The 14,365-nt window shown below is 43.4% G+C and overlaps 1 protein-coding gene across 1 annotated transcript in view; it reads left to right on the plus strand.

The window, feature by feature from the left end:
- The window catches only part of LOC126456987 (protein Wnt-6-like), a 622,242-nt gene that overhangs the window by 578,133 nt on the left and 29,744 nt on the right, over nt 1-14,365 (plus strand). The window contains exon 3 of the mRNA XM_050092950.1: nt 7,181-7,297. Within this exon, the coding sequence (XP_049948907.1) occupies nt 7,181-7,297 (117 nt within the window). The remainder of the gene's footprint in view (nt 1-7,180; nt 7,298-14,365) is intronic.

Raw genomic sequence — 14,365 nt, forward strand, 5'->3', positions numbered from 1 at the left:
CTTATTATTTATTTCTCAAGAAAAGACCTGCTGGCGTTTATTATATAGCAGGTCGTACATTGTGTGATTTTACATATTATATCGTACATATTAAGTTTTATTAATAGAAAATTTTTCTTGTTGAAAATTTTACAAAAGGGCAGAATAAAAAAATAATACACACACACACACACACACACACACACACGATCAAAACTATCCGGACACCTGGCTGAAAATGAATTACAAGTTCATGGCAACCACCCCCCCCCCCCCCCAACCGGTAATGCTGGAATTCAATATGGAGTTGGCCCACCCTTAGCCTTGATGACAGCTTCAACTCTCGCAGGCATACGTTTAATCAGGTGCTGGAAGGGTTCTTGGGGAATGGCAGCACATTCTTCACGGAGTGCTGCACTGAGGAGAGGTAGCGCTGTCGGTCGGTGAGGCCTGGCACGAAGTCGGCGTTCCAAAACATCCCGAAGGTGTTCCGTAGGATTCAGGTCAACTCTGTATAGGCCAGCCCATTACAGGGATGTTACTGTCGTCTAACCACTCCGCCACAGGCCGTGCGTTGTGAGCAGCTGCTCGATCGTGCTGAGAGGTGCAATGCCATCCCCGAATTGCTCGTCGACAGTAGGAAGCAAGAAGGTGCTTAAAACATCAATGTAGGCATCTGCTGTTATAGTGCAATGCTAAACAAGAAGGGGTGGAAGCTCCCTCCGTGAAAAACAGAACCACACCATAACGCCACCGCCTCCGAATTTTACTTTTGGCACTACACACGCTGGCAGATGACGTTCACCGGGCATTCGCCGTACCCGCACCCTGCCATCGGATCGCCACATTGTGTTCCCTGACTCGTCACTCCACACTACGTTTTTCCACTGCTCAGTCCTCCAAAGTTCACGCTCCTTACACCAAGCGAGGCGTCGTTTGCCATTTACCGGTGTGATGTGTGGCTTATGAGCAGCCGCTTGACCATGAAATCCAAGTTTTCTCACCTCCCGCCTAACTGTCATAGTACTTGCAGTGGATCCTCATGCAGTTTGGAATTCCTGTGTGATGGTCTGGATAGATGTCTGCCTGTAACACATTACGACCCTCTTCAACTGACGGCGGTCTCTGTCAGTCAAGAGACGAGGTCGGCCTGTACATCGCTGTTCTGTACGTGTCCCTTTACGTTTCCACTTCACTTACACATCGGAAACAGCGGAACCAGGGATGTTCAGGAGTTGTGAAATCTCGCGTACAGACGTGTGGCACAAGTGACAACACCCAATCACCTGACCACGGTCGATGTCCGTGAGTTCCGAGGAGCGCCCCATTCTGTTCTCTCACGATGTCTAATGACTAGTGAGGTCGCTGATATGGAGTACCTGGCAATAGGTGGCAGCATAATGCAACTAATACGAAAACGTATGTTTTTGGAGGTGTCTGAATACTTTTGAGGGCATAGTATATATAGCTAGCTTTGATAATGATAACAAATGACATACGAGTACATACAATAGGTTGTGGATGTATTTTAAATTGAAATTAAAAGTGTATTTAATGATTTAATGGAAGAAATAAGAGATAGCAATTTGACTTACATGTAATGTGACAGTTCTTCCCTCTATACCTTCTGCGTGTATGGTTACATCTGTTACATATGTTGTCTTGACCTTGGTAATATTTAATTTAATGTATTGATTACTTAGGATAAATCTGATATTGCAGTGCCTTTGTTGTTCAGAAGAATGATGTAATGAGAAATTTGGGTTCGAATCACAGTCCACCACAAACTTTCGTTGCCGTCATTCCATTATACAAGTGACGGTTGTCCGTTTTCGCAGCGGCAAATACATTTCATAATGGCATTGAAACAGAGAATGACATAGAAAAGGACGGAATACTAAACGTCTTTTTTCAAAACCTGTCTCACAGACGAAGATTGCACTGTAGTTCCTCCTTTAAATCGTCGCACGTTCGGCGAAATGACAGATAACGAAATAAGTCACCAAAGGGTGGAGAAACAACTGAAATCGCTCAAAACAAGGAACTTCGCTGACCCTGACGGGATGCCAGTTCGATTCTAAGTATGCCAGTATATGCGAAATATCGTGTTTAGCAACAGTGTGCCGTAGGTCCCTTGAGGAGCGAAGCTTTCCTTGTGGTAGAAAAAAAAGTAAAGGTCATTCCAGTTTTCGAGAATGATCATAGAAAAGACGCACAAAACTATACCTCTGACGTCGGTCTGTAGCAGAATTTTTGAACATGTTTTACGCTAGTGTATTATGACACTTATGGAAACCGGAAGTTCCACCTATAGGAAGCAACAAGGACTCAAACAACGATCGTCGGAAACACAGCCCGCTCTGTACGTCCACGGGACCCACTAAGTAGTACGTAGACAACCACGTTAATGCCGTGCTCCTTGACTTGCGGAAGGCGTTCGATACAGTTTCGCACTGCCACCTAATGAAGATAATACGACAGCACGGAATGTGAGACCAACTGTGTGAATGGATTAATGAGTTTCTAGCAAACTAAACACAGTACTTCATTCTGAACGGGGAGAAGTCATCAGAAGTAAAAGTAACTTCGGTCGTACCGCAAAGGAGAGCTATAAGACGACTATTTTCACAATGTCGGACCATTATGACGCTTTTTCGTGAGTGATGTTGTTGTATACAGAGAAGTTACGGTGTTAGGAAATTGTAGCGAAGGATAGACTCCTGCTGCGGGAAATGGCAATTGATCCTCAAAACACTGTAATAACACATTGCTATTTGACTGAAGGGTCCTTCATTGTACACTATTGGCTACTAAAATTGCTACACCAAGAAAAAATGCAGGTGATAAACGGGTATTCATTGGACAACTAGAACTGGCATGTGATTACATTTTCACGCAGTTTGGGTGAATAGATCCTGAGAAATCAGTACCCAGAACAACCACCTCTGGCCGTAATAACGGCCTTAATACGCCTGGGCATTGAGTCAAACAGAGCTTGGATGGCGTGTACATGTACAGCTGCCCATGCGGCTTCAACACGATACTACAGTTCATCAAGAGTAGTGACTGGCGTACTGTGACGAGCCAGTTGCTCGGCCACCATTGAACAGACGTTTTCAGTTGGTGAGAGATCTGGAGAATGTGCTGGCCAGGGCAGCAGTCGAACATTTAGTGTATCCAGAAAGGCCCGTATAGGACCTGCAACATACGGTCATGCATTATGCTGCTGAAATGTAGGGTTTCGCAGGGATCGAATGAAGGGTAGAGCCACGGGTCGTAACACATCTAAAATGTAACGTCCACTGTTCAAAGTGCCGTCAATGCGAACAAGAGATGACCGAGACGTGTAACCAATGGCACCCCATACCATCACGCCGGGTGATACGCCAGTATGGCGATGACGAATACACGCTTGCAATGTGCGTTCACCGCGATGTCACCAAACACGGATGCTACCAGTATGATGTTGTAAACGAACCTGGGTTCACCCGAAAAAATGACGTTTTGCGATTCGTGCACCCAGGTTCGTCGTTGAGTTCACCATCGCAGGCGCTCCTGACTGTGATGCAGCGTCAAGGGTAGCCGCAGCCATGGTCTCCGAGCTGATAGTCCATGCTGCTGCTAACGTCGTCGAACTGTTCGTGCAGATGGTTGGTGTCTTGCAAACGTCCCCATGTGTTGACTCACGGATCGAGACGTGACTGCACGATCCGTTACAGCCATGCGGATAAGATGCCTGTCATCTCGACTGCTGGTGATACGAGGCCGTTGGGATCCAGCACGGCGTTCCGTATTACCCTCCTGAACCCACCGGTTCCATATTCTGCTAACAGTCATTGGATCTCGACCAACGTGAGCAGCATCGTCGCGATACGATAAGCCGCAATCGCGGTAGGCTACAATCCGACCTTTATCAAAGTCGGAAAGGTGATGGTAGCATTTCTCCTCCTTCATCAGAACAACGTTTCACCAGGCAACGCCAGTCGATTGCTGTTCGTGTGTGAGAAATCGGTTGGAAACTTTCCTCATGTCAGCACGTTCTAGGTGTCGCCACCGAGGCGAACCTTGTGTGAATGCTCTGAAAAGCTAACCTTTTGCATATCACAGCATCTTCTTCCTGTCGGTTAAATTTCGCGTCTGTAGCACGTCATCTTCGTGGTGTAGCAATTTTAATGGCCAGTAGTGTACAACAACGTGACTGCAGAACAATCAATGAATGTAGTTATTTCTTTTAAATACGTAGGAGTACTTGTACGGGGCGATTTGAAGCGGAACGACCACATAAAATTAATCGCTAGTAAGGCAGATGCTTGAATGAGATTCATTGGAAGAATCGTCGGGAAACGTAGCACATCAACAAAGGAAGTAGCTTGCAAAACAATCTTTCGAAAAATAAATTAATATAGGTCGTCAGTCTGGGATCTTCAATTTCAAAATGGTTCAAATTACTCTAAGCACTATGGGACTTAACATCTGAGGTCATCGGTGCCCTAGACTGAAAACCACTTAAACCTAACTAACCGTAGGACGTCAACCACATCCATGCCCGAGGCAGGATTCGAACGTATGACCGTAACAGCAGCGCGGTTCCGTACTGAAGCGCCTAGAACCGCTCGGTTACAGCTGGCTGCCACAGACTAGAAGTCAGCTCTACTGAAGCAGTTTATTTGACTCATGGGAGGCTGTCGCAGAAACGTTGAAAACCCTGAAGTGGTTGACGCTGTAAGATGCATGCCAGATGTCCCGCTATAGCCTACTTATAAAGTTTCATGAACCATTATTGAAAGAGGAAATCGGGTATATAAAATAGTTTCGTACGTGACGACCGCGAAGACAAGGGTAGATAAATTACGGCACGCACAGAGGTATTGAGACAATCTGTTTTCTAACGCTCCACACACGAATATAAGGAGAAGATACATAGTAGAATGCGATTTATCTTCTGCCACACACTTCACAATGGTTTGCAAAGTTAGGAAGTAGATGAGATAATGACAGTGTTGTAGCGGCGAACATATGGCTCTGAGCACTATGGGACTTAACGTCTAAGGTCATCAGTCCCCTAGAACTTAGAACTACTTAAACCTAACTAACCTAAGGGCAGCACACAACACCCAGTCATCACGAGGTAGAGAAAATCCCTGACCCCGCCGGGAATCCAACCCGGGAACCCGGGCGCGTGAAGCGAGAACGCTACCGCACGACCACGAGCTGCGGACACGGCGAATATCTGCAGCAAGTCACATATTTAAGGGTATTATTAAGGACCACCATATAAAATTTGTGATACGCAAGGGGAATGAAGATTCAGATTTGCTTGGAAGGGTTCTGGGAGGAGTGCAGTGTGTCCGTAAAGTAATTCGCACACATCACAGTAGTGTGACTACGACTAGAGTAGTGGTCCAGCGTTTGAAGTGCTTATGAACTAGATATGACCAGCATTCGAGGACGAATGTGGAACAGTTCGGCTGCTACCTTAGTGTATCTAGTATATGAGTCTCGAAAATAACATGGGAGATATTGGGACGCGTATAGAGACAGTCAATCAATTTTCTTTCATTGAATAGACGTGTCCTGCAGCACGGTAAATCGTTTGTAACGGATCGAAAAATCCACTGCCATTCAATTTACAATAAATTTAGGTGCAATATATTTAGATTTAGCTGCTCTATACAAAATACTTTCTACTATTTCCACTTTATGTTCGATGCTACTGATAGTCGAGAACAAAGATGGAGACGTAAATCGTTCTTGACGTTAGCTTATAGTGTATTTTCCTTCAACATTTGTGCTGAGTCCAATCTATTACGCCTTCTGAGTGGAGTTCTCTTAAGTTATTTCTTTATTACGCGCGAAATCTGAAAGGTGATGCTGATATTAACAGGTTATTGTCATTCATGATGTTACCTAGTACTGAAACACTGAAACTTTCTGACCAGTGAGGATAGTTATTGTCGACTTTTCTTACGAATCAGACATGAGTCTCCTATCACTCTCTGCTACATGAGTTTTAGGTTGGCGTGTTGGGACTGTTGGCAGTTGTGACGTTCGGTACTTTATTTACAAAGGAAACGCGTAATTATTTGTCACTGCTTCCTTAAATTTATGGGACGAAAACCAAAAAATTTGTGATTTGCAAGTAGTGAACCTGTGGACATCACAACATCTTAATAGGACACGCAGGAAAATATTTCTAACTTTTGTGCAAATCGATATTAATGCATAGTGGCGTCTGCCACGTTAATTTCAACATGTGACTGGAAACGTTTAGCATCTGCTCGGGAACGTTACAAATGTGTCATGTGAGAATCTAAGCTTTTGCAGTGAATTTAATTGGTGTCATTTTCTCGGGCCATGAACCGAGTAGCAGGGTTGCCTTGAAAAAAAAAAAAAACGTTTCAGCGAGTTAACTAGTCATCATCCTCAGGGGAACTGTTGTTTTCCTGTTGGATATGACCTTTTATAATTACTGGATTCCAGTCTGCTATGGTGTAAGAGAATCGAGTGGGCCAAATGGTTCCCACAGAAGAGAGTATTCTGATCTGAGTTGGTTGTGCGGGAATTGAGTGTTGAGTCCCGGTGCCATATGGACATTCTGTCGGCTGCCCTCACCTCTCTCTGAGACAGAAGTGTTCTTGATTAATTTGCGCTAACGCCTTATTTCATGCAGAACGTAGTTGAAAATCGCTGTCAAGGTTGACGAGATCGTCAGTTATTCTTGTTTCCACCGTCTCTTTGACGACAAAGTTACGGAACGCCTTCGCACAGCATATCGCCTATGTCTATTCAAAAGTCCGCCCGTTATTATCTAGACAGAGGAGAGTGCCGCCCAAGAGCTACACATCGCGTGAAGGTGAGTAAAAAACTCGTAGGAACGTTGCTTCCACTGGACGCTGCCGCACGGCTGATACCCCGAGAAAATTTTAACAAAATATAATTTGTGTAAAAATTTTGTTATTCATTCTCGGGAACTAAAGAAGGTATCACCACCACAGCTCATAAAGGACGAGTTAAAAATATGTTATTAACAGTAGAAAAATGAACCTCGGTGTGTAACGTAGAAGGCTGTGGGAGGTCGAATACTCTGCAGAGTGGCGTTACTCAGTCGCTGCCGTCTGGAGTCGTATGCAGTGAGGAGTGTGTGTGGGAGGTGTGCAGCGTGCAGGGCCAGTGGTGAGCCGTGCGTGTGTTTGCGTTTCAGACACGCGCGAGACGGGCTTCGTGAACGCCATCACGGCGGCGGGCGTGACGTTCGCCGTGACGCGGGCCTGCTCCATGGGCGAGCTCATCGAGTGCAGCTGTGACAAGGCCATCAAAGGTGAGTGCGAAACTTCTTTATTTAAATGTATGAATCTGTACTTAAATTGCTGAATGACTGAGAAGATGAAACTCCTACGTTATTTGATTCTGAAAGAGCTGAGTAAAACTGAACGTACTGAGCCTACTTTCTCTTTGTTTTTCTTATCATGTCAACACTGACCCACAATATTCAAGTGCAACGCAATCTGCTCAAAAAAATTACAACATGACTTCAAATAATTAATTCAAGCCGGCAGGAGTGGCCGTGCGTTTCTAGGCGCTACAGTCTGGAGACGAGCGACCGCTGCGGTCGCAGGTTCGAATCCTGCCTCGGGCATGGATGTGAGTGATGTCCTTAGGTTAGTTAGGTTTAATTAGTTCTAAGTTATAGGCGACTGATGACCGCAGAAGTTAAGTCGCATAGTGCTCAGAGCCATTTGAGCCAATTAATTCAAAATAATGGCCCTGACTAAAAAGAAATCTTAACAATAACCTATACATTTACGTAAGCACTTACCTCACAAAAATCTTCATTATGCGAACTACTCCAATACAGCGAGCGTCAATAATGCCAGCTAAATAAAAGATTCTAACTACTAAAGCCACTAACTTCAAATGGTTCAAATGGCTCTGAGCACTATGGACCCTAACATCTGAGGTCATCACTTCCCCAGAACTTAGAACTACTTAAACCTAATTAATCTAAGGACGTCACACACATCCATGCCCGAGGCAGGATTCGAACCTGCGACCGTAGTGGTCACGCGGTTCCAGACTGAAGCGCCTAGAACCGCTCGGTCATAGCGGCCGGCAAGCCACTAACTACTAACAGCCATGTAGTTAGCAAAGGAAAGAATTTGTTGGAAACCAAATAATGTATTTTTTTACCTTAATAATGTGACAACCAATTCAAACACGAATATAAATCGTCATTGACATCCAGCACAGAGATATATTCTCATGATTAATTTTCAATCTCCAAGTCTGATACTTCCAGATCGTTGGCCTTCGCTAACACTTCAGACCTCTACCCTCCATCAAAGCTAACTTTTCACATTTAACATCCATCACTGCTTCACCTCCAACTGCCCAACAGTACTTCCATCACTGCTGGCGACTAACTTCAAACTGCCCAACACTACTGGCGATTAACTTCCAACAACGAATCGAACCGCCACAGAGTCTCTTACAAAGAAAGCGCTGTCAGAGATCCAATTCAAAGCGCTACACAGCGCTGCCAAAATAGAAGCAGCCTACTTACAAGTGACACGACTCACCTTACCCACCTAGTGGCTGTGGTGCTGCTATGGTAAATGGAAACTCTAATCTCTTCAAACCTCGGAATGTCCATGGGAGTTACGAGGTGTGGTCTTCAGTCCGAAGACTGGTCTGAGGCAGTTTGCCATGGTAGTGTACAGTCTGCGAACCCTTTCATCTCTGTATTAAGCACTCTAGCATACGTTCATATGATAATCTGCTTACTGTAATCAAACCTTGGTCTCCCCAAGTGATTTTTAACCCCACACCTCCGCTCTATACAGAAACACACACATATAGACACACACACACACACACACACACACACACACACACACTACCCTGCATTACCAAACTGACTACGTCATGATACCTCATGATGTAACTTCAATTTTCTTCTTCTCCACGACATTTCAAAAGGGTATATTGTTTTGTTACATCGTCCACGCCGGCCGGGGTGGCCGAGCGGTTCTAGGCGCCACAGTCTGGAACCGCGCGACCGCTACGGTCACAGGTTCGAATCCTGCCTCGGGCGTGGATGTGTGTGATGTCCTTAGGTTAGTTAGGTTTAAGTAGTTCTAAGTTCTAGGGGACTGATAACCTCAGAAGTTAAGTCCCATAGTGCTCAGAGCCATTTGAACCATTTGAACATCGTCCACATTTTCACTTCCGCACATGGCTGCAAACCAGACAACTAATTTCAGAAAAGGCTTCCTAACACTAAATTTATATTAAGTATGTGTCGCCAGTCTTGATATTGCCAGTCTGCATTTTATGACCCCTCTTCTTCGACCATCATCAATTATTTTGCTGCTTATTAGCTAAACTGGTCTACTACCCATATGATCTCATTTTATAGTCTAACTTCCTCAGCATCACCTGATTTAATTCGACTACACTCTATTACCGTTGTTTTACTTCTGTTGATGATGTTCTTATAACCTCTTTTCAAGACACTATCTGTTTCCTTGAACTACTCTTCCAAGTGCTTCGCCGGCTCTGACAGGATTTATACATTATTAGCAAACGTCAAAATTTTAAATTCTTCTTGCTGAACTTTAATCCCCTTTCCAGCTTTATACTTAGTTTCCTTCACAGCTAGCTCAAGACACAGACTCCCAAACGTCGGGGACAGACTGATAGTGTGTTTCACTCTCGTCTTTCTTACTGTCACCCTTTATGTCCTTCCAGATTAAAACGTTAGCCTAATTTCTATACAAGTTTTAGATAACCTTTCTCTCCCATTACTTTATGCCTGATAACTTAGAATATCAAAGAATGTATTCCAGTCATCGATCTCTAAAGCTTCCATTAAATCCACCTATGTTATAAATGTAGCTTCCTCGCAGAAAAAAACAGCGCTGGACAATAACTCTAACTCTGAACTTTGCCTTTTGTAGGTAATGCCTTTCAGAATGAGCTATCCAGGCAGGACCCAGAACATCTCCTGTATTTCGCCGGCACCTCATCTCCTACATTCCAGACTTCACAGAAGCTCTGCAAATGTTGCGGCACTAGCACTCCTGGGAAAAGAATACCGTGGAGAAATGGTTCAGCCACGGCCTACTCTGGCAATAAGTTCCAAAATACCGCACACTTCGCTGCAAAGTGAAAAATTCATTCAGGAAATAATTCCCTAGGCTGCGGTGAAGTTATTTCTCCACGATATTTTTTCTACCAAGAGTTCTAGTGCAGCAATGTATGTAGGAAAGCTTCTGTGAAGTCACACAAATTCGAAAACCGTACTAGAAGTATTAAGTCCTTGGAGGTGAGCCGTGAGTCGAGCATGGGTAGCCCAATCGCTGAGAACGTTTCCCAGAAAACGCAGTGTTATTGTCTCGAGTCCAGGTCTGACATAAGGTGTTAATAAACCAGGAAGTTTCAAAACAGTGTACGCTCCACTGCAAAGTGGAAGTTTCGCTGTGCCTATAAATGTGGGTTTGGCTATCTTTCTGCCTTCTATGGTACATCATAGAATCAGCATTGTCGCATTTATTTTTACGTTTCCCTGGAAACCGAACTGATCTTACCTGAGGTCGGCTTCTACAGCTTTTGCATTTTTCGTAAATAGTCCGTGTTAACATTTTGTAACCCTAGCCTCTTCACCTATTTCGGTAGTATTCGTACTTGTCGGCACCTGCCTTCCTCAGCATTGAAATTACTCCATTCTTTTTCCTGTGTCAGACTATTTCGCCTTTTTCACATAACTTGTGTACTAGTCCCCTCTCTCAAAGACCTTAATTGGTCTGAGGCAATGTCGTGTGTTCCATGCAACTTGTCTCCAATTTTGTGTTTCAGTGCTCTATCAGTCTCATCTCGCAACATTACATCTCTCGTCTCGTCCTTATGTACTTCCCTTTTCATATTACTGTCTTCACGTTTCCTTCATATAGCATTGCTCTTTACATATTCGACCATTCAGCTTTTCCTTCTTTGCTTACTACTCGCTTGCCATCTTAGTCCTTGATACTCGTATTACTGCTTCTCTTTTCTTCAGCGGTAATTTATACAAGGTGTATCATAATTACTGGCGCAAACGCATACAGCTGTAAGTGCACGATATTCTTTCTATTAAAAATCTAGTAAACATGGGCTCTAAAATGCATATCGTAAGAACAATAAGCACTTCTTCATTTTAGATATTGTGAAATTAATCTCTACTACTGCAAGCTCTTTGCTTTCCATATTTTGAGAGATGATAGTATGGACCAAAAAAAGAAAAAAAGTCCACTAAATACGGACTCTGAAGTGCATACCTTAAGAGCTGTGAGCACTTGTTCATTTTCGCTGCTGTGAAACGTATCTCTTTTACTGAACAAGTGCTCATATCTCTTAATTAGAAGAGATTAGTTTCACAGTATCGAAGATGAAGACGTGCTCATAGCTGTTAAGATATGCATTTTAGAGCCCATGTTCATTACACATTTTTGTTTGTAGTTAAGTGTGCTTCCAATTGTATGCGTTAAAGCCATTAATTACGAAACACTCTCTACTTCCAGTAGGTCACAAATCGGAAAGCACCGGATATTTTGGCGCCTTTGATTCTGCTAGATCATTGAATACACAAGCAAGTGGATATCCACTTGCAGTATCACAGTCATTGCGTTCCTCGCTAGCTTCCGTTTCAAATGTGTAAACTATGTGTTCTGTTGACTAAAACATCTGTTTCCAGAGTAACTGCCGTAATCCGTAATGGGTGACTAACGAAAGAGCGTGAATGCTGTCTGCAAAACCACATATCACCGTGGACAGTTTCATCCGAACTCGCCATATACATGACTTGCTGCTAGGGAAAAATGCTGTAGAGGTGACACAACACCAGAAACCATAGACGTGGAGCTGTGGATGGGAAGGCGATGATAAGTAAGAATGAGCATAATTTTGGAACATCTAAAGTAATTTACATCAAACATGATACAAATATGATTTACTAATTGAAATAAAGTAGCATGGGGCTAAAACCCTTCGCTCCTATACGGTCCAGTGGTGCTGGCAAGCTGGTGACGTGAAGGAATGCGGCAATATTCGGGAACGCTTGGCGCAATTTGAGTGAAAATGAAATACGTATGACACACTGCCAGTAACATGTACTAGAACCCACAAGTGTGGGGTGAGTTAGGAGTTGTGGGATTAGGTACCAAGACGATTATAAACGCCAGTATATTAACCTTCAACCTATGCTCCGTCACACTCTGCAAGACGGCTTGCAGTGTGTAGAAGTAGACGTAGTATGACACCGAAGAGGATGCACGAACCAAGAAGTACTGAATATCTGTAAACTGTTATGAGATTCATCTGACCTACGCCAAACGATGTAGTAAATTTTCTCAACACTTCATAGTAAATCCATTCAGTAAAAAAGTGCCCGAGAACACGCGTCTCAAAAAATTAAAAAATCGTCTAGTAATACTAACAACTCTCCTTTTCGGAAGATTTCGTATGGTCCACCCTACTTCAAGGAGCACCTTATAGTGCACGGCAGGGATTAAATGTGTTAACTACCCCTCCCCTTCACACCAGATTTGCGTCTCCAGTTCGTCTTTAATGATGCCGCCGTCGGGAGGACGTTAAATCTTCATCTTCCTTCTGCTCTTCTGCATTTGCGCTCACCTTCTCATTCCAGAGAAGTCTTAGTTGTGATCTACACATTTCATACCTCTGTTTGCCTCCTGACTTCACCAGTGCATGCAATGCGCACTGCACTATTACTTACAGTTTCATCCAACAGAAATGTTTACTCCAGTCACATTTACCCCTTATTAATTAGAAAGTTATCCATTCACCCTGCATATGCATCTCCGACGCCAATAGGCTGTACCTTGGATTGAAATCATCTTCGCTCATGTATAAGTTTCTTTATTCTAACCAGGGCCTGTACGTTCAGAAGCTTTGACTTTGCTCAAATCTGGGTACAATAGGAATGACTCCACATCGAGAAATACTTTCTCTCTCAGAGTGGAGACATTCATTCTGCCGGCTAACCTTCAAGCCAAGCTATCGGAAAGTCGCTCTACCGCGAAGCCACTTTGCATTCTCTGCGTTGAATAGTACTGTCACTTTACAACGACCTATAGCCTTACTACTGTCTCTGTCAAAGATTTCATCTGCGGATAAGGTGCCCGACACGCTATAATGGCCGTTCGCCTTTTATGAATGCTATCTGATATACGTATTCATGCACACAAATTGTACACGTCTTCTTACAACCGCGACGGCTAGCTGTCAGCGGAGATATATGGTCGCGATACGTGCGACCGGCTGTAAAAGAAATGTTTGTTCTGTGACGCTGCTGTTGCATGGCAGAGTAAGGCATAAAGGACAGCATTCGTAATGAGAAAGACATAAATAAACGTCTAGAAGGATAGTCCAAGTGATTTTCGTAGAAGGACAGTACATAGAAAACCTTTCCCACAAATTCTCATCCGTCTCCGCCACACACCGTCAGGTAGCTTGCGGAGTATGGATGTAAATGTAGAAGGTGTTGGTCAGAATTTCTAGAATGGTATTTACTCTAACGTCGGAGTTCTCAGTTAAATCTTCATTTACATCAAAGTTCTCGACCATTTTCGGATCAAAACTAGACCCAAGTCTTTCCAATAAAGCTTAACGTAATGCACTCAAGTTTACCTCACTTGTCTCCTAATGTCGTCTACCCGAATCCCATTAGACTATTCCATTTTCCGTGAACTGATTATGTCAACTGCCCGTTTTAATTTCAGTTTTATGACAGATGCTATTACATTCTCAAATTCTCAGTTTTCTCTTACTCTGTTATTGACCTTCATGTCCCTACTCATTATATTTGAAACGCTTGTTTCTATTTACTGCCTGGAACAAATTAAGTTTTGATCGAAATACCTATATAATAGTTCATAAATCAATGGAACATGTTTTAAACGTAGGAAACAGACTGTATGTGATCTATCCGGAAGCAAATCTGTGCTTTCAGAAAACAAATAAATAGGATGATAATAACATTGCAGATATATATGTATTTAGAATACGGGAAATAAGAAATCTAAAATGTAAACGATAAGTGTGATTTCAGAATTGATCTGTGTCACTCTTTTAAGGTCCACGCATTTCACTGAAAGATGGTTGTGTGGCTGAGGGCATCCACCTATTCTACCAGTTATTTACGTGGAGTAGTTAATCTACAATGCCCCAGTAAAAATTGTACCAACCATTTCATGTCAGCGTACCACTTACACCCAACCTTCTTAATTATTGTTGGATGTATTGCAGTCTGTATCTTTTACAGTTTTTAGCTTCTACGGCTCTCTCTGCTATCATTTCCTGATGGCTTAACACATAGACTATCGTCCCATCT

Source organism: Schistocerca serialis, chromosome 2 (genome assembly GCF_023864345.2).
Source record: "Schistocerca serialis cubense isolate TAMUIC-IGC-003099 chromosome 2, iqSchSeri2.2, whole genome shotgun sequence".
NCBI lineage: Eukaryota > Metazoa > Arthropoda > Insecta > Orthoptera > Acrididae > Schistocerca > Schistocerca serialis.